Source organism: Ascaphus truei, chromosome 1, assembly GCF_040206685.1.
Source record: "Ascaphus truei isolate aAscTru1 chromosome 1, aAscTru1.hap1, whole genome shotgun sequence".
Taxonomy (NCBI): Eukaryota; Metazoa; Chordata; class Amphibia; order Anura; family Ascaphidae; genus Ascaphus; species Ascaphus truei.
In genome coordinates, this window is record NC_134483.1 from 43,376,121 (window position 1) to 43,396,449 (window position 20,329).

The following is a 20,329-nucleotide window of genomic DNA, read 5'->3' on the forward strand; positions in this document are numbered from 1 at the left end:
ATTAAAGTCCAGTCCAAGTCTCTAACATAGTGTGTGGGGAATAAAGGCATGCAGAAAATAAAGTACAGCTTTCTATTCTATTCCCCATACCCAGAGATATATATATAAGTATATTTTTTATTAACGTGGTGTAATATGGTATATACTGTTGTTCACTTTATTATGAGCTGAGACTCTCAGAACCAATGTTCCGACAGGCTTCTGGGGCTACCAACTTGGTGCCAGTGAGTCTGCCAGACAGACATCGGAGATGAAAGCCACCAGAGGATGCCAGGGGTGTGAAAGCCATTTGGGTAGAGGGTCAGGGCTCAAGTACCCATGTGCTGGGATGAATGGAAGTCGTACGACTACCATTTGCCCCACCAGACCTGGAGGAGCCTGACCAGCGGGTGGCATCTGAATAGTAAAAGACAGAAGTGGCAATATTTTGCATGTCCCTTGGCAGATTCAGATTCCTCGCTTACCCGGCTTTGCTCTGATTGGCTGCTGAGAAGTTTCCATGCTGTTACTGGCTATAGTATTTAGTGAATGAACTTCAAAATACTATATGAAACCTCTAAGCCAATCAATTTTGAGATTCCTGGCGCAAGAAGACATGCAGGCTTTTCAAAAGTGCTCTTGCGCGAATAGGTAGGCAACGGCTTCTGAAAAGCCTACCCGGAATATTTTCTAAGTTCCACTTTTGGCGGCCAAGTTCTGAGAATTGAACACAGCGGTCGCGGCTGGGATTTCAAGCCGATTTTAGTTCCAGGACGTTTGGAACTACTGCACCGACACACTTTATTCGAGCAAATACCCGGTATGTACCTGGCAGATACCTGGAATGCGCCGCTCCTCACCTCTGACAAGCCCCGTTGCGTTTGCCTTCCCAGCCTGGGTTCATGCCTGGCTGATGGGCGGCTGATTTGTTAAATGATAATGATTAGGATTTAATAGGCTGCAATGCTTCGCGTGTCTACCAGATGGCATAAATTCATGAATTGTAATGCAGTATATATATATATACTGTGCAGTATTGCAGCCAGCGGGAATAAAATGCTTCAATCCCTGCCTAGAAAATAACCCAATATACTCGGGCAGAAAACAGTCACAAACCTCAATACACCCGGGTATACCCGAATTCGTGGGACTAGCCGAGCTCGAATAAAGTGTGTCGCCAGTGTAACTACCGGTCAAGCAAAATCAAGTCCCCCAGAGAGGAGTGGTGGCGTCTGGAACTTTATACCGATTTGAGTTCCAGGACATTTTGGGCTATGTCCCGGTCACGGTAAGCTTCTTATTTAGAGGTCCCTGCACCTAGGAAAGTCTAGTTTTGACCCCCCAGTATGTGTCTCTTCTTATGTAGTTTGTGTATCGTTGTATGTATGCCTTTTCATGCTAATAAATGTACAATTTATTTAACTTTACCGGTTTTGCCAGATGTGGGCCACGAGTCGTATTCCCCCCCCCCCCCCGAGTTAGAGCAGCGGTGCGCAAACTGGGGCGCGGGCGGTTGCAGAGGCCCGCGCTCTTCCCCCAGGCATTTAATTTAATGTCGGGGGATCGCGTGAGGCCTCTGCAACGATTTACTTACCGGGATTCAGCCGGCTGTGTGACGCGTCGCCATTCGCATGTGACATGATGTAACATGACCCGTCGCCAAGGCAACGTGGCATCAAATGAAAAATTAAGAAAAAAGCTAAAGAAATATATAAAAACAACCTATTTGAAACAGGACCAACTAAACTAACATTCTAAAATGATTTATGAGCATTCATTATCGCAGCAAAGGTTATCTCCACCTCTCCCCCTTGGGGAAGAGATCTCTTAAAACTTGTTCTGTCTCCAGTTCAGTATTTCTTCCTGTTTCCTGTTCTACCTGTTGCCTTAGCGACCTCCCTTTCCCCACCCCTGGGACGTTAGTACTTTCTCTTCTTTCTGCCACTTGGTGCAGTCCAGGCTGTTTCTCTCTGGGACAGTCTTCAGTTCCTTTCTTTCAGAGCATTGTTGCTTCCCCACTGCTCTCCCTGTGAGAGCTTTGTTTCTTACCTATTCCTTGTTTTTATGCATTCTCAAAACGTTTTTCCCTGTCAACGTTCCCATTAAAAAAAAAAAAGCATTCAAGAAGAATCACATTTTGTATAGAAGAAGGAGTTTAGTTATCTGCCGGTCACCTTATTAAGCTACAGTAAGCTTGGGACCGAACACTACACTACGTGTGTTCAGGACCTACTGATTATAAAGAAGTGGGATGAGTGAGCCTAAAACCAAAGAGGGATCACAACCTCCCAAAATTGTTTACAATTTTCATTTAGACATACACAGAGGGCGAAAGAGGCCCAAAACAGTGCCCATTTTATGCTTTCTGTACTTGAATGGATTAAATAAACTCGTTTTTTCTTAAAATTGGAGTGCTTTGCACCATTTTCCTGTATAAGTCTCAGGACCTTCTAGTATAATGGTTGATGTCTAACTTACATGCACCCATATAAGTCATCTATTTTTGTTATACTTATTCTCTTTCAAACCTGGCCGTTGTGCGCTCCAGCAACTGACAATGAAGATGCTGAGGAATAAAAATGGCAAAACTTCTATTCACAATTTTACTTACAGTCGACCAGACTGGTAGATGTAAAATGCCATACACTGCTGCTACAAAGTACAGTACAGTTGCAGTTATGTATACAGTGTTGAAATGCCTCTGGTCCGTTTCTGCGATTTTACCCCCTGGACTGGCAATCTAAACAAGAGTAGAAATAAAACAAGTGCTGTTATATACACTATCTGCAGAAGGTTTGGGGGCAAAGGAATTCCACTGTACATATACACTTTGGTATTGAAATGTAAATAACTTTTGGTTTAAGCAATTACTATGTACAGGTAGCTCTTTTGAGTCAAAAATACATACTGCATTGCAAAGAATATATATTTGTAATTTTTTTTCTTTGCATGTTAAAGTAGCAATCCCGTCTAAACAGAAGTATTTTTTTTATCCTATCTGAACTGGGGGTCCCCAGGAGCTCATTGGTGGTCCTCTGACACCCCTGGTTCAGAAAAGGTGACTCCATGGTTTACCAAAAGCATGCCAGGGGTCAGGACTTGCTCTGTCGTCCAATTTAATAGCCACAACATTATTGGGATGATGGTTGTAGTCCGCCACCATATTTTACTTTTTTTTAAATTATTTTTTTTTAAAGTCGACACAAAAAAAACTGCATATTTCTCCCGAACCGGGCCCCACAGTTCAGGTTTTAAAAAAAAAGTTTGTAGGTGGGACTGCTGCTTTAACCATGTGAGTACCAGAGAGGACATGGAACCAGAGACACACAGCCCCTCTGGCACATCATCATGGCTCCTTGGAGCGATCACTTGACCACGCGGTATCGCTGACGACGGCAACGAAAGGACTCCTCTGCCTACTAGATTACGTTCAGCGCTTCACAGGAGTGCAGAATGCAATCACTCCTTGAAAACGAGCTGATGTCAGGGGGGGCCACAGCTTAGCCAGACTGAATGCTGTGGTGACTACGTCATGGGGCATAAGGGTTAATGAGATCGCTGAAATCACAATCTCATTTGGGTTGCTAGGATACACTACAAAACTAACACACACATCATTGTTTTAAAAGTGTAAGTATGTATTTGGGGGGGGGTAGTGTTGCATGTATGTATTCGCGGGGGTAGTGTTGTAAGTATGTATTCGCGGGGGTAGTGTTGTAAGTATGTATTCGCGGGGGTAGTGTTGTAAGTATGTATTCGCGGGGGTAGTGTTGTAAGTATTAATTCGCGGGGGTAGTGTTGTATGTATGTATTTGGAGGTAGTGTTGTATGTATGTATTTGGGGGTAGTGTATGTATTGGGGTTGGGTAATGTTGTACGTATTGTGGGGGTAGTATTGTAAGTATGTATTGGGGTAGTGTTGTATGTATGTAAGTATGTATTGGGGTAGTGTTGTATGTATGTATGTAAGTATGTATTGGGGGTAGTGTTGTATGTATGTATTGGGGGTAGTGTTGTATGTATGTATTGGGGTAGTGTGGTATGTATGTATTGGGGGTAGTGTGGTATGTATGTATTGGGGGTAGTGTTGTATGTATGGGGGGATAGTGTTGTATGTATGGGGGGGATAGTGTTGTATGTATGGGGGGGATAGTGTTGTATGTATGGGGGGGATAGTGTTGAATGTATGGGGGGGATAGTGTTGTATGTATGGGGGGATAGTGTTGTATGTATGAGGGGGATAGTGTTGTATGTATGGGGGGGATAGTGTTGCATGTATGGGGGGATAGTGTTGTATGTATTTGGGGGTATTTGTTGTATGTATGTATTTGGGAGATGGTGTATGTATTGGGGGTAATGTTGTATGTAAGTATTGGGGGTTGGTAATGTATGTATATGGGGGAGTAATGTTGTATGTAAGTATTTGCGGGGGTAGTGTTGTATGTATGTATTGGGGGGGGTAGTGTTGTATGTATGTATTGGGGGTGGGTAATGTTGTACGTATGTATTTGGGGGGGGGGTAGTGTTTTATGTATTTGAGGGGTAGTGTTGTATGTATTTTGTGGGGTTAATTGTGTGTGTGGCCAGGAGGGGAAAGTGAGAGAAGGGGGGGATTGAGTGAGCAGGATTGATTGATAGCAGAGCGGGGAGAGTGAGAGGGTGTAAGAGAGATGGGTGAGGGGAGAGTAGAGAGGGGGGGGGAAATTGAGACAGGGGGATGGGCGAGAATAGAGGTGGCGCTTAAAAGACCATCGACGAGGGGGGGCGGACGAAACTCTAGTCCTGGGCCCCAGCAAATCAGTTCGTGTCCCTGGGTGGTAACCTACAGTATTAAGGCTTTGTTTTATATCCTATTATTTTATTAAACTGCCTGCATTTTGACATATTGTATGTCTTTGCAACATTCCTTTTCTGTAAACAAGCACTGTTTCACTTTTCCTATATTAAATTTAAAATAAGTACTATCTTTGGGCTCTAATTGTACCTTTTTGATAAGATTAATTGCATTTTCTGACATTTTGTTACATTGGATTTTTCTGTTAATTACATATTTTGCTAGTAAGCAAAAGGACTCCTGAGTATAAGACCTTAACTTGTTCTTGGTGTAGCAGCATAATTGTGGCGACGTGTACTGGTTTTTGGGAAGATATTGCTCATTTTGCTGGATGTTTTAACCCGTCACATACACAAGTGACGTGCTCACAGGTATGGTGTTCGTGACCGTACATTGATCCTGTGCATTTACAATATTTTAAAAAAAAAGTCTGGCTAACACTTTCCGCTGCAGAATGAGACAAATTGAAGGACGGTACATAGCTTCAATGAAGTATATTATAGAAACTGGAAGTTGTTTGTCTTGTTATCATCACAAAAGTGGTAGTAGTTAATATTACAAAGTTGTTTTTTTTTTTTAAATCAATGTGGTAATGTATAAATCTTTACATAAAATGTGCTATACTTTAAGAAATAGCTTGATGCTACAGGTAGGTTAACCCATTAAATGAACATTTTTATGTCCACTACATTTTATACTTCTTTTCTTGCGGTGGGACCCAGACATATTTTCTTTTATTTGTATCAATTATTTAGTTGTAGAAAAATATGCATGCATTCTTCATGAGAAGTAACATCTCTTGAAATTGTGCATCTTTAAGACTTTATTTTGCATTTCATAATTTAAATGCAAAGGAAACTGTTGTCAAATATCACAATGCCAGTGTCACAGTACACAGTGCTTTCTACATCTACACTAAAAATAACCTGAGGCTCTGCATTTATCAAAGTAAAGCCACAGAATACCTACCACTTCTGTATGATTGTGCTTTTTAAATTTTGCTCCACTTCCTTGCTGATGGTCTCTTCCAAACCGTAAGCCTCTTCCATCTGTATAAAGATTTCTTTTTTGCCTACTGTTTGCTGCTGTTTAGAAGTAAAAAATAAGACTGCTTAAATTTAAGATGTATGTTATTTTGCAAAGGCAATTGTTTCAGTTACAATAAACAAAGATTTAATAACAGTCAATTTAAGTTTACACATTTTACAGTTTCTAGTGATACTGTATGTTAAATATAAAAAAATGCAGGTATTGTATATACATGTACTGCTTCAAACATATTCACAATTACTTCTATGAAATGACTTTAAGTCTACATATCCAATGATGCAGCAATACATTTTCTTCAAACATTTTAAGTAGTTCACATATGGCCGAGTTCAGGGTGGCTGCTACGTGACGTGCGCCCGCATTTTCGCGTTGTTTGGTGGAAGTGTTCAAACTGAAAACTCCACCGGCGGCAAAGTGCAGCGTTGACGCTGCTACATTTTGCCGCTACAACCCGAAATGACATTTCGGGCTATAGTCGCGTCACGTGAGCTGTATCATCGTGTTCCAAATTATGTATATCGTGTGTTTGTCACAAACTTGGTGCACAAATGAACAGCTATTTTTACTCAAGCAATAAATATAGCACTTGGGAAAATTGGAATAAAAAGAAAATAGTGGATGATCCTCTATCTATACAGTAACTGTGTTTATTTTTTCAGAATGTTCAAGCAAAAAAGAAAGAAAACATTTGTCCAATTTTTTTCTTACAGTAATAGCATATTTCTTTTTATAAGTCCAAAAAACTATTTCCACAAAAAGTGACTGACCACCATGGTCTCCATCCAGAGATATGCAACCCCTCCTCCCTATAAAAAAAAAAAAAAAAGTAACTTCTCTTCTCCTTATGGGTCCGAGTCCCCCAGAGAGAGATAAGGTAGAGGTTACAATGGGAGGGGGAGAGGAGGTTTGGTATGAGAGGAAAAAATGGGTATGGCCTACTCCAAGTCCTCAGGCACAGGGATTGGGCCCTTGCGGGCCTGGGGGTGTTATGAGAGATTATGGGCCCGGCAGGATAGGTATGGGCTAGACACAGTGAATACTTACTTTTAGTCTGGATCCTGGGTAGTTCATCTGTAAAAACTGCTCAGCCAGCAAGGAGTCAGTTTTTAAATAAAATTCAGACATCTTTTTCCTGCTCCGTGCAGGTTTTTATATTATTTTATCCCTGCCCATGAGGAAGGCCTCGATTCGCTCTCCTACTCAACAACTGTACTAGTGCATTACTGCTTGATCAACCTGCCTCGGCTCCCTGAATCACCAGGCACCCAACCCGTTGGCATCGCTGTACACACATACAAAGAGTTAGATGGGAATACAGATAAATAGAAGGGTAGCTGAGCACACCAAAAGAAATGCAGTCATTTATAAAAAGTTCATATTATTGACTGATTACAGTCACAAACCATCCAACGTTTCGGTGTACAAACACCTTCATCCCTGAACGTGTTTGTACACCGAAACGTCAGGTGGTTTGTGACCGTAATCAGTCAATAATATGAACTTTTTATAAATGATTTTATTTCTTTTGCTGTGCTCAGCTTCCCTTCTGTTCTACATGCAGTTACCCTGACTAGGTTTTTTCTGCTTGCAGCACCCACTACTATTCCTGTTTGTTGCTCTTGTTCCCATAGAGTTGGGGCATCCCAAGCTGCATTTATCTTGACTCTTGTGGGAATACAGATAAATGCACCTGGATATATCGATAAAGAAACTTTGCACAGTAGCAAACTGCTAAACTCAACTACAGAAACATGTTCATGGGAAATGGAGTCCCGCAAGCACGCATCCGTTGTGATGTCACGGGGCTTCATTCCAGTCAGAAACCGGAAGCTGAGGGACCCATATCACACTGCCAGAGGAACGCCACATCATTTGCCAATATTAAGCTTCACTGCAGCTGACGATCAGCAGTAAGAAGGAAGCCCTAGAAGCTGACGAGTGATGTTATTAAAGCCAGTGGAGGACCACGAGACCACTCGGATAAGCTCTATTTTAGACACACTGTCCCCCAGTGCATCACTTTGACTATTTTCACTATACTTGTTATTAAAGTAGCCTTTATTTTCATGGTCCTCCTTGTTTTTGTGCTTGTTTCTGTACTCCAAAGGCCATTTACCAAGGTGACAGTGGTTCCGTCCTACAAGAAGCTGCAACTAGGCACTTATATTTTTTGGTAAAAAGACTTTGCATCACCGCACACCACTGAAGTGCATTTCATATTTTTATTTTATTAGAGATATTAGTTAGACACGTGTGTACCAAAAAAAAAAGGGATGTGAGACGAGGTGATCAATAACCTCCTAAATAGGAGACACGCATAATTAAAGAAGAAACAAAATGCATGAATACAGTAATAAATAAAAAAAAATGCATTTGTACAATGTGGGGGTTGCGCCATCCTCAGGTAGTGCTGGGGTAAATCCCTTTGTTCTATTCCCACAACAACCCCACCCAGAACCAGCCGCCCCACAAACACAGATACTTACTTATAACCAATATACAGTAATCAATTTCCTAAACTAACAAAAAGAGGCTCAGACAGTACTTTACTCAGATGAGGGGGAAGCAAGAACCACACCAATGTTTTTTTATTTATAAATACTGTATAAAATGTATTTCACCCCCCTGGAACACCTAAAAATTATTTGATTGTTAAAGAGCGATTTCAGTTCAACTTCAGCTCTCAGTACAGTCCTATGAATTGTGTACTATCGGTGTATTACCAGTCTGATTATTTCCACCTGGCCAGGGTTTAAGTCATTCCTTCGTCACAACTAACGGACGCGAATAAACAATGATTAAACATGGGATAAACCAGCCTCCCACAACACCATCAGCTTAGAACAGTCACTATTCCTTCAGTCGATACAATATTGTGGTTGTGCAACCCTGTGACAGAGAGACAGACACACCATCTCCCTCACCCTCAGTCCGGGGCTCTGCCAGTGCGTCCAGCACCCGGAACACGAAGGAGATTAACAGGATGCCAATAACAGCGCGGAGCCGGCACCGGAACCACATCCCTCCTTCCGGCCGATCTGCGCGCGCCGATTGTGGCGGTTATTATGTTCCGAACCCCCCATCGCTTGGGATTGCGTAACGTCACCCACCGTGACAAACCGATGGCACATTCCCGCTCACTTGTGCTTCTCAAAAACGCGGCACGCGCCGTGCGCGGGCCAATCACTGCGCCGCATTGCCACCTCCGTCAGTGAAAGCGCGTGGTGAACCCCAGTCCCACACGGATAGGCCTACTGAACAGACTAGTACAATGGCCAATAATGTAGCTCTTCCTTACAAATGTGACCACCCGTGTAATTAAAACATGTTTCTTTTCAGTGTTACACGGATTGTAATTTCACATTTTTATTTGTGTGTGGCAGTCACAATTAATAGCAATTTATACAATTTCTAAAAACAGGTGTACAGCTCTTGCTGACTTTCTGCAAGTCCCATTGATGTGTAGCAAGTCTCAGTTTTTAGTATGAGCACAGCCCCATATACTTGATTGCAGTTTCATCAGTATTTTCCCATAACATTTTACTTGTATTACTTACAGAAATGGGGGGGGGGGGGGAGGGTGTTGGTTTGCCTTATGCATAAACAATGTCCATTCAATTACACACAATACCTCCTGAATCCAACCGCCAGTCAGTATTGCCATGTAACATTAATGGTTAAACTAAAACTGCTACATGGTTAGCATTCAGCCTACTATCCTGTATATACCAAAGTTATTAATGGTGCAAGTACTCCCCATGATATCACCAGCAATAATAAACTGATCTGCTTTTAAAATACTAACAGAAAACACTCCCTTACACACACACACCACCCCCTCCCCCCCCAAAAAAAGCAAGTGTATGTACGTTTGGTAATTTTGGACACGGTTGCAATTATGAAAATTTAATAAGATTTCCAACATGTAAAGCATGATTGAAATGAAATCTGCACTAGTATAAAATGAACCGTAACCTAAAGACAGGACTTCACAAAAAAACATACCTTTACTACAGTTTATTGACAACATTAAATATGCAAGGGCTAAAAAGTAAACCAAAACTTCACGGGTGCTGAACTCCTAATAAAAGTCAGATGGAAGGGTGATCGATAAGAACATATGCCAAGTACTCGGTTCCTCGTGTTCGAAGTCCCATAACCCTACATACTGCATTTAGTAGACACTATCATATCCTTACATATATATATATATTTTAGTGCAAAAATATCTTCATCTTGCACCTCAAAACCCTTCAATGCTCATTAAAGCTACGTCCCTATCGACCCAAGAAACGTCATTTGCAGAAGCAGTTTTAGAAAAAGATTAAAAAAAACAGAAACGTCATTAGTCCTTCTCATTTTAGAAAGTCTCCACCCACAAGCTTTTTATAATCTTCCAAGTAAATTCCTTTGTTAAAAAATAAAAAAAATAAGTCCTGAGGGCAAAACGGTTTCATAAAAATATATATGTACAATATGTTCCTTGTGCAACCATTTGAGTAAAAAAACAAAAAGCCTTGTTCAAGAGCCTAAAATCAAGTATTTCCAGCAGATTGGATAATTTCAGCGGCATCGTCGCCCAGAACCGATTCCAGTGTCGCCCGCTTCTTGCGTATGCTGCGCCCCGACGAAATGAGATCAGCATATCCTCGCTGGTGGGAGAAAGCATAAGCAGAGCGCCGGCCGGATACACCGCGCCGAATAGTGCTGACTCTTGGTTTCCACAGAGCTTCTGCTTTGTACTTTTTACGGTTCTTTTGAATCTGAAAGGAGGAGAAGCGCCAGTTACGTTTCTACATGGAAGCAATCATATGCAAAAGGCATGTTCACGATTGACACGCTTGCGGCTGTGATACAGCAAAGGACTGAGCAAGATACCAAAGTATACACTTCTCAGCTCTAATTAGCTTAAAAGGGAATAGCCTATATTTACTAAGCCATAAAGCACCTTCGGGTGATGGAAGACAGACTTAAAAGGGTCTTCCAGCGCCCGCAGTTGCAATGTTCCAGAAAACCGCAGAGTAAATATAGCCGTTACGCACTTTCTCATTTTGTTTCCTTCAACATTTTTCTTTAACATGTGAGCCGCTCTTAAATATTTTATTGCAAATAATCTGTAATCCTTTAAATACACACACACACACACAACAGAAAAAGCAGTGTTAATCCAGTTGCGATAGTGCAGAATAAATGAGTTCTTCAGCATTAGGCGATACTTTTTTTATTTGGACTAACAATTGATGTCATAGGACCAGCTTTTGAGAGTTCTGCTCTCTTCTTCAGGTCAGCAATGCGTTCCATAACCGCCTGCCAGAAGGATTCCATGTTGTGCTATCCTGTGCACACCAGCTATTCTGGTTCAGTATTTATGAACTAAGGCTCAGCTAAACAGGAGAAGGAATCCCGAGGCCAAGGTGGGGAGACAACAGGAAGATCCCAATAACATGCACTCGTTGCTTGCTAAAATATATGTGTGGGCCAATAATCTGTGAAAGCGTGACTGTACCTAAAAGGAGTAATCAAGGCTGAGCCGTGGAGGCCCACAGGTGATTAAGTCAAATAAATGTAAACAATAAAGGTCACATTGATAGTAGTGATGCTGTCATTTATTGACGTTTATCGTAACATTTAAACATATATAACACTGCATCTTTACAGCAGCAATCTACTCCGTGTGTGTGTGTATTCCCCCCCCCCCCCCCCGTATCTTTGTAATAAAGCCTGTAGCGGGCTGATGATCCTTTGAAGGTTTTCCATCTTCGAACAAAAGTCCCTTGGACTTATTTAAGCAAGAGCCAACATGTGTTGAAAGTTAAATATTTAGAACATAAAATGGATCCCTTATACCAGGGGTGGTCAACTCCAGTCCTCAAGGGCCACCAACAGGTCAGCTTTTAAGGATATCTCTGCTTCAGCGCAGGTGGCTCAATCAGTGGCTCAGTCAGACTGTGCCACCTGTGCTGAAGCAGTGATATCCTTAATGCCTGACTTGTTGGGTGCCTGGAGGACTGGAGCTGGCCGCCCTTGCCTTATATTTTTACCACCTACTGACTTCCTGAATGGTCACAATAAAAGGTGTTTATATAGTCATAACATGTGAACAACTCCCGAATAAGAGGCAGCATCCAATCAAACCGCCCCACAAAAGAAAACAAGATGGTTGAACTACAATGATTACGTGCAAAGACTAAGGCCAAAAATTAAAGATAAAAGCCATGTCAGTGTCCGTGATCTTTACAGTGATTTTATTCAGATGTTTTGAAAATGAGAACCATCATACAACGGTTAAGCCCTCTGACGTGTATTTAGACGGTATCCAAAGCATTGTATCACTGTGAGAGCCACCAATATAAAACCTGACGTACTTTATCGCTTTCTGAAGGCCGAACTGACTTTAACAAGAACCTCAGAGCAACGACAGGAAGGAGACAGATGGCTACGGTTAGGATTATGGTCAGCCAAAGGTATGGTTGTCTTAAAGCATTTGGAGCCGCTCCTGTGATGGAAACAGTAAAAAAAAAAAAAAAGTTACAAGCAACCGCAATTGTCAGCATTTAAATATTCGGAAAACCCAGTGGAAGCCTGAAATGTCCCACCTGGTATAGAAAGCAGCTAAATAGGAATATTAAAATCTGTTCTTTTTAACTGTGTTGAAAGGTCTTTACATGTGTTTTTTTGTTTTTTTAATTAAGCCATTATGGTATAAAGTACAATTTATGTAACTGCAGTAGAAAGAATTACAAATAGTACTATACACTGAAGCCAAGAAGAAGACATTGGTGTTCTCTATTGATTTTCAGAAATTATAGAATAGAATTGTAGGTTTTGGTATTGACGTCAGCCAAAATATACTCAAGATCATTTTGTTGTAATTGAAAGAGATGGAAATATGACTAATTGCATATGGCACCAAGCTACTATGCCAATTCATTCCTTACTGCGCTTATTCCCTCACTTGGTAGGTCTGTAAATCTCCCAACACCACTTAGATTGTAAGCTCTCCAGAGCAGGGATTTCCTGTCCTGTTGCCTGATTTTGTGTCTTGCACTTATTGTATTAGAAACCCCTGTACTGTCTCGTTTGTAAAGCACCCAGTACAGCTGTGGGCTTAGGGCACAACAGTTGCCTAGAGCCCCGCGCCCTCCACTCCTGTTGTCGTCGGGATCCAAATTACGCCCAAACAGGAGAGGGGAGAGCTGGGAGGAGGGTGCTGGGGAGTCCCCGAACAGGCTCAGGACTGCACCGCTGCCCACCCAAAAGGTAGGGACGGGGGAGGTGTGCTAGTGCGCACGAAGGGCGGGGGGTGGGGGGGTGTCACCTTATGCAGAGCAGCCTCCCTTGTGAAGCATCGCCTTGTCATGGCAACACAATGAGTTGCCATGACAACGCAACATCACATTCCGCTGTGACGTCATGATGCTGCAGGAGGAGGGGCCGCCTTGGGCCCCAACAAAGGTAAGGCCGGCCCTGCGATACAGTGCATTTTCCAGGTGGTTATATGGATCTCTTCATAGTAAGAGCTGGCCAAATGCTCAACCATTGATAAAGCCACATTAATAATGAGCAGGTTCAGTCATATTCAGTATTATTTTGTGTTCTTTACAATATTTGTGTTTTCTTCTTAGACGGTAGTGCCACCCATGCTCAAAGGGTGTTCAGTTAAATAAAAGAGCCGTAGCAAAAAGCAACATGTATATCTGGAGTCACAGGTTTAACACACAGTGGGAGTCTGTTTGCATGTATACAAGAAGGTAAGCGTGAAAGGAAAATATACCTGTGAAGATAAACGTGGATGGAAAGAGAACGTGGATTCCAGCACTATGGAGGTCAAACATTATTCCAAAGTAAATGGCAATGCTCCCAAACACTGAAAACGCGTTCACGAAAGTCCAGTATGATGTATCGAGGCCAATCTGTCAATGAACAAAATACGCAAACAAGGTTTAATTTGACAGAATGAAAAAAGTTAATGGAAGCCATCAAACAATTGTAGCTATGTTTGATTTTATGAACACACTTATAGCTATGCTATCATACACCTGTATTAATAGCGTTATCAGCCCTATGCATCTCTATGCTATGAAGATATGCACGGTTTGTCTTTTAACCAGGTATGACAGAGTTAAAGATTGTTGAGCTCTTGCAGCAAAATCAGACAGGCTTAAAGAAGTGGTTGAGGAAGGAGCAAACTCAGGAACACGTGCCCCCTCAGCTGTGAATCGGTCACCTTTCACTCTTCTGATGTGGGCCTTGCTCATTGGAAGACACTATCGTTTCCACCATGAAGGGTCTACATTAACTTCTATGGAATTGGATTATTGTAAAGACCGCAACAGATGTCAAACAATATAAAAATAAACACTTTGGGGCGGTTTACACAGTAGTAATGAAAAGCGTCTTAAGAAAATGTAATCTATACAAAGCAATTATATCCCAAATTAGTTGGTAACAAAGGAGGGAGAGGGAGTAGGTGGTATGATACCTTTTATTGGAGAAACAAGTCGTTGATCGGTTACAAGCTTTTAAGCCTCTCTGGGTCTTTTATCGGGTATGTCAGAAATACTGCCCGAGAGGTTCGAAGGCTTGTAACATATCAACTACTTGTGGGTCCAATAAAAGATATAAAATCACCTACTCCCTCTCCCCTCCATTGTCACTACATGCAAGAACGGATCAACCCGGCTACCCATCCTTTTTTGCCATAGAAGTTAGGAAAAAATTTTAACAAATGGGGATAAGAAAAATAAAGGGACTTCTTCTTAAATAAAAATACAAAAAAAAAACATTGGCCCTAGTGCTAGGTTTTGTTTGCAGGGACATGAAGTGCAGAACCCTCTCCTGGAGCTGGGATGCTCACGTACAACACGCACTGTTTTTACAGAGAAGTAATTTTGGATCTTTAAAAAGGTGCTGATGAAGTAATATTGCTGAAATGAAGATACTGTTGATATTACTGAAATGGACTGGGGGGGGGATTTTGAAGAAGGATTGAAGGTGAAGTTCAGTTTCCATTTTGTGTGTAAGAATGACTGTGTGGTTTAAATGTGTTTTGCTCCCAGTAGATTTATGACTGTGTCTGTAGTTTACGCCCACATTCCTGGTGCAAGGTTGTACTTGGTTCCTATTGAGAACTGTTTTAATCCAGTTTTAACAAGGTTTTAATGATCTGTAAGATGATTGGTTTAAGAATTAAGGAGTGGTTAGTATAATCTGTCTAGTAACATATTTTAGACAAAGGAAATTATATGTATAAAAAGGCTGTTTGGACACTCCCTGGCAGAGAGTCTTATACACTTTTGAATCTGTCTGATCATACTTTGCAATAAACTTCTCATTATGAAACGAACCCATGTTTGTGAGTTTGCAAACATTAACAGTGCGGATGCGTGCAGCAACAAAATCCAATTTCATTTTTGCTCATTGATGGTGTTACTTTAAAATGCAGTGTGTTCTGTGGCTGTACACACACCAGGCAAAGCACCCCGCAAATAAAAACAGAGTAACCGTTTCCAATACAATTGCAACAGAGTAGCACAAACGAATCACTGCCTAGGAGGAGCAGCATGCGACAGACCGACTTGCCTGGAAGTTGACGGTGATTATAAGTGCAGTAGAGGTGGTGACTGCGAATGACTGGTAATCCGAGGGAGCTTCCCCATCCTGCCCCATCGTTAGGAGGAAAGCTCCGTAAGGGATGAAGAAAATAATGAGAGACGTGACGATGCCGTGGAACAGGCTCAGGAAGAATTTCTTGTAGTTGAAGAGTAAATCTTTTTGCCCGGGGATGTACAAACGAGGAAAGCGAAGACTCAGCTTGTCACTGACATCCTAGTGTGGCAAGAGAATACAAGGGATTTGTCAACATTACTGCAGAATTAGGTCTGAATTTGGATACAATATGGATCAGGAGTGGCCAACGCCAGTCCTCAAGGGCCATCAACAGGCCAGGTATTAGGGATATCCCTGCTTCAGCACAGCTCTTAAAACTCTGGTTCTCCTAATCAAACATTGTTTTCTTTTGTACAATTTTTGGAATGTTTTCCATATCATAGGATATAAATTGTCACTGCTCTTGAATATATCCACATTAAAATAGTAAATTTCTACAAAGTAGTTAACTTGAGATTATATCCTATCTATTCCGAGACCTATATTTATTTTTTGCCTTTTATTTGCCTCCTCTTTTCTGTTCTCCCAGTTACTGTTCTGCAGACAATCTCTGCAAACAGCATGTGACATACAAATATTACACCATGGGAAGGCTCTAGGTGAATTTTCCATTTCTGAACGACAACACTGTGCTTAACTATATATTAAGATCCAGGAAAAACGAAGCGGTGCAACTCCCATTCAGGTAAGAACACAGTGACTCAATGACACTCAAGTGTAGGCGTTATTGACACCCGACAGCCCCTAAAACCACTCTGACGCGTTTCGCACGGTACACCGTGCTTTGTCAAAGAGAATATGAAGATATTGTTCCAGAATATGAAGATATTCTCTTTGACAAAGCACGGTGTACCGTGCAAAACGCGTCAGAGCGGTTTTAGGGACTGTCGGGTGTCAATAAAGCCTACACTTGAGTGTCATTGTCCTGGTCTGTGTTCTTACCTGCATGGGAGTTGCACCGCTTCGTTTTTCCTGGATCTTTTGCCACTCATCTAGCAGGAGCACACCGGAGCAGCCAATCAAATAGCCCTGTGTATAAGACTGAATCTGGCCTTGTTGAATTGATATATAAGTTAGTATGTTTGAATGTAAAAAGAATTTTTTTTTTTCCTTTCCTCTTAACTCTGTGCTGTTAATTGAACAAATGGAACAAGGTGACTGATTGGGGAGGGGGAGGGTCATGTGACCTTTTTTTTGTGTATAATACTAACAGCTCAGCTGCATTGGGCAGGAACTGCATTAGGCAGTGAGGCATTTAAAGTGAGGTTTTTAAGTGATACAGTTAGACTACAGTTTGACTAGAGGTGACTGGGGACTGCTTCTTTCTGCAAACTCTTTAACTCAAGACAACAAATGGTAAGCTATTCAGATCACACTATGATCCCATGCTTGTTAGCCTGCATAGTTTAACCCCCCACCCCTTTACAACTTCTTTCACTGCAGCCTCTCCCAAAACTGACTGCACAAAACACTGAAACCCTGACTTGACCCTAGCATTGCAATGCAGCAAAACACATGACAAGGTACAGGTTCACCCCTGCTGTTTAGTCTGCACACACTCACTCTGCTCATAACAGCTCCATGCAACACTGCCTACCTCTGGCATCATGAACCTGCTATGTCTTCTAACTTTTTTCTTTCTCCTGGCCTCATGGAGATGTTACTCCCTCTATCCACTACAAACTCCTCCATCCTGGCCTGCACCCAACATCACCATACACCCTGGACTACTCAAAAGCCTTTCATTATCTATGGAATGTTGGTGGAGAACTCTAAAAACCAGCACACCAACCACTGCTCACTCTAATGGAAAACACCACAAATTTACAACTTGTAAACAACTACCCAAATTTCTTCTCATACTATTACTCTCTCTAGCAGGTGATATTGAAACTAACCCAGGTCCTCCCATTTCAGCTCTGCCCCATGCCCCTGAGAATTCCACCTTTAAATTCCAAAAAGGGCTATCTGTCGCCCATATAAACATCCGGAGCTTGCTGCCCAAACTAGACGAACTAAGGGCATGGTGCCTTATGCATAAACCCAAAGCCATCGTTCTTACAGAAACATGGCTATCCTCTAAAACCCCTGATGCAAATATCGCCATTCAGGGATACTCCATTTTTAGGAGAGATAGGTCAAAGAGAGGAGGAGGGGTGTTATTTTATATTGCAGACACCTTACAATTTACACTGCTACATTGCCCACCAAGTCCACCCTCTTTTGGCAAAATCTGCCTCCCCTTTTCTAAGCCCATCTTGCTTGCTGGCATCTACCGCCCCCCTAAAGCCCTTCTACAATCCTTGACTGATATCACCCAATTTCTTGCCTCCATTTCCTCTCTGAATGAGAAGAGTGAGCTGCTAGTTCTTGGGGATTTCAACTTCAATTGGCTTGACCCTAAAAACCACAAAATCCAGATACAACTCAAGTCACTTAACCTATCGCAACTCATTTCCCAACCCACACGAATAAACCTGAAGTCGCATAACCATTCCTTGCTAGACTGGATTCTCTCCTCAAACCCCAGCAGAATCCAATCCTCTGGCATCCTTCCTGACATTTTCAGTGACCATGCAATAGTGTACTGTGTAAGGAAAATTAAACCGCCCCATTCAAGCCCCAAAGTTCTCCTCACTAGAACATTTAAAAACTTTAACCCACAACAGTTTCTGGATGACCTTACCAACTGCCCATGGCACAGAATCGATTTAATTCCCGACCCTGATTCTGCGCTCGACTATTTCCAATCCGAGTTCTTAAAACTCTGCGATACCCATGCTCCACTACGCAAAATAAGGGTACGGGGGGCCCACCTTCCATGGGTTACACCTGACCTTATAGCACTCTACCAGTTCAGGGATGCCTTGTGGAAAAGCTACAAAGTAACTGGCACTACCAAGGATCTCAATCACTACAGATGCCTGCGGAACGTGTGCACAAGGCAAACAAGGCATGCAAAAGCACAATATTACTCTGACAATCTCCTCCAGAATACATCAAACCCAGCTAATTTCTGGAAGGTTATCAACAATATATTCCAGCCTCCTAACCATCAACAACCAAGTAATATCACTAAGGGGGATATTACTCTGACAAACCCCACTGACATTGCAAATGCATTCAATGATTACTTTGTGGGGTGTGCCACTAACTTATTAGCGAAACGCAGCACAAACCCCAAACCTGAATCTCATCCTGGGAGTACCCCTATAGTCCCACCCCCTCCCAACACTGCCCACAATTTTCAATTTAGCCCAGTATCTGAAGAGGAGATTACACAAGCGCTCCTCAAACTAAAACTAAGCAGCCAATGTGGACCCGACTTACTACAATCTAGGTTCCTACGACTTGGTGCCCCAGCCATTGCCAAACCAATTGCGTCCATAGTCAACTCTATCCTGTCTGCAGGCCATATCCCTAAGACCTGGAAAACTGCCAGAGTTGTCCCAATCTTCAAAAGTGGGGACAAAAACACTGTCTCAAACTACAGGCCAATCTCACTTCTCCCAATTCTATCCAAAGTTATGGAAAAATGTGTCCACTCCCAATTAAGCGAGTTCTACACCAAGACAAATTTCCCTAGCCAATTCCAGTCTGGGTTTCGTCCCAAACACTCCACCGTAACTACCCTGCTAAAAGTTTGCAATGAAATCCAGTGTGGAATGGAACGGGGACAACTCACTGGTGCAGTATTCCTAGATTTTGCAAAGGCTTTTGACACAGTTGATCATGCTATCCTGCTTAACAAACTCCAGAGCTCTGGAATAGGGAAACATGCTTTAAACTGGTTTCAGTCCTACCTATCAGGAAGATCCCAACATGTGTCCATCTCAGGCTCTAACTCCAACCCCCTGGATATCACCTGTGGTGTCCCGCAAGGCTCTGTTCTGGGGCCCCTACTCTTCTCAGTGTTCATTAATGATCTTCCCACAGCTTGTAAGGAAGCCTCAATACACATGTATGCAGATGACACAATCCTGTATGCACACAGCCATAGCCTCTCTGACCTTCAACACATACTTCAGTCTGACTTTTTGAGACTCGAAAACTGGATTTCCCAAAACAAACTGTTTTTAAACACTGACAAGACTGTAACAATGGTATTTGGGACCAAGACTAAATTTGTAAAGCTTCCAGTGACTGAGCTCCTGATTAGAACCAACGCTAAAACCACCCTAACACCTGTCACTAGTTTTAAATACCTGGGCTTATGGTTTGACTCCCACTTAACATTCGGGATGCACATTGATACCCTGACAACCAAGACCTATGCCAAACTAGGGGTACTTTACAGGAACAAATCCTCCCTAAGTCTCCTGGTCAGAAAGCGTATTGCACAGCAGATGCTAATGCCAATTATTGACTATGGAGACATAGTATATGGCTCGGCTCCTCAAACCCACCTTAGCAAACTTGACACCCTCTACAATTCAATTTGTCGTTTTGTTCTCCAATGCAACTACAACACACATCACTGCGAAATGCTCAAAGAACTAGATTGGTCATCACTAGAGTCTAGGCGCAAAGTTCACCTTTCCTGTCTCACCCTCAAATACTTTCTGGGCAAGCTACCCAGCTACCTGAACAAGCTCCTCACCCCTACCACATGCAGTACCTATCACCTGAGATCAGACTCCAAAAGACTATTCATGGTCCCAAGACTCAACAAAGTATCCGGACGTTCCTCCTTCTCCTTCCGTGCACCCCAAAACTGGAACAACCTACCAGAGACTCTCATATCCACCACCAGCTTAAGTTCTTTCAAATCTAAGGCTGTCTCACACTTTAATCTGG

General features: G+C 42.2%; 2 protein-coding genes across 4 annotated transcripts in view; both read right to left on the reverse strand.

Moving 5' to 3' along the window:
• The window catches only part of NARS1 (asparaginyl-tRNA synthetase 1), a 58,718-nt gene extending 49,792 nt beyond the window's left edge, over positions 1-8,926 (reverse strand). Inside the window, exons 1-3 of the mRNA XM_075587050.1 lie at positions 8,788-8,926; positions 5,783-5,898; positions 2,591-2,719 (exon numbers count right to left, since the gene is read on the reverse strand). Coding sequence (XP_075443165.1) covers positions 2,591-2,622 — 32 coding nt within the window. The 5' untranslated portion in view covers positions 2,623-2,719; positions 5,783-5,898; positions 8,788-8,926. The remainder of the gene's footprint in view (positions 1-2,590; positions 2,720-5,782; positions 5,899-8,787) is intronic.
• Positions 8,927-9,213: 287 nt separating this feature from the next.
• The window catches only part of ATP8B1 (ATPase phospholipid transporting 8B1), a 114,704-nt gene continuing 103,588 nt past the window's right edge, over positions 9,214-20,329 (reverse strand). For all 3 annotated transcript variants that reach the window (XM_075587020.1, XM_075587036.1, XM_075587027.1), the window contains 4 exons: positions 15,446-15,691; positions 13,638-13,776; positions 12,229-12,359; positions 9,214-10,626 (listed from right to left, as the gene is read on the reverse strand). In XM_075587020.1, coding sequence (XP_075443135.1) covers positions 10,399-10,626; positions 12,229-12,359; positions 13,638-13,776; positions 15,446-15,691 — 744 coding nt within the window. In that variant the 3' untranslated portion in view covers positions 9,214-10,398. The remainder of the gene's footprint in view (positions 10,627-12,228; positions 12,360-13,637; positions 13,777-15,445; positions 15,692-20,329) is intronic.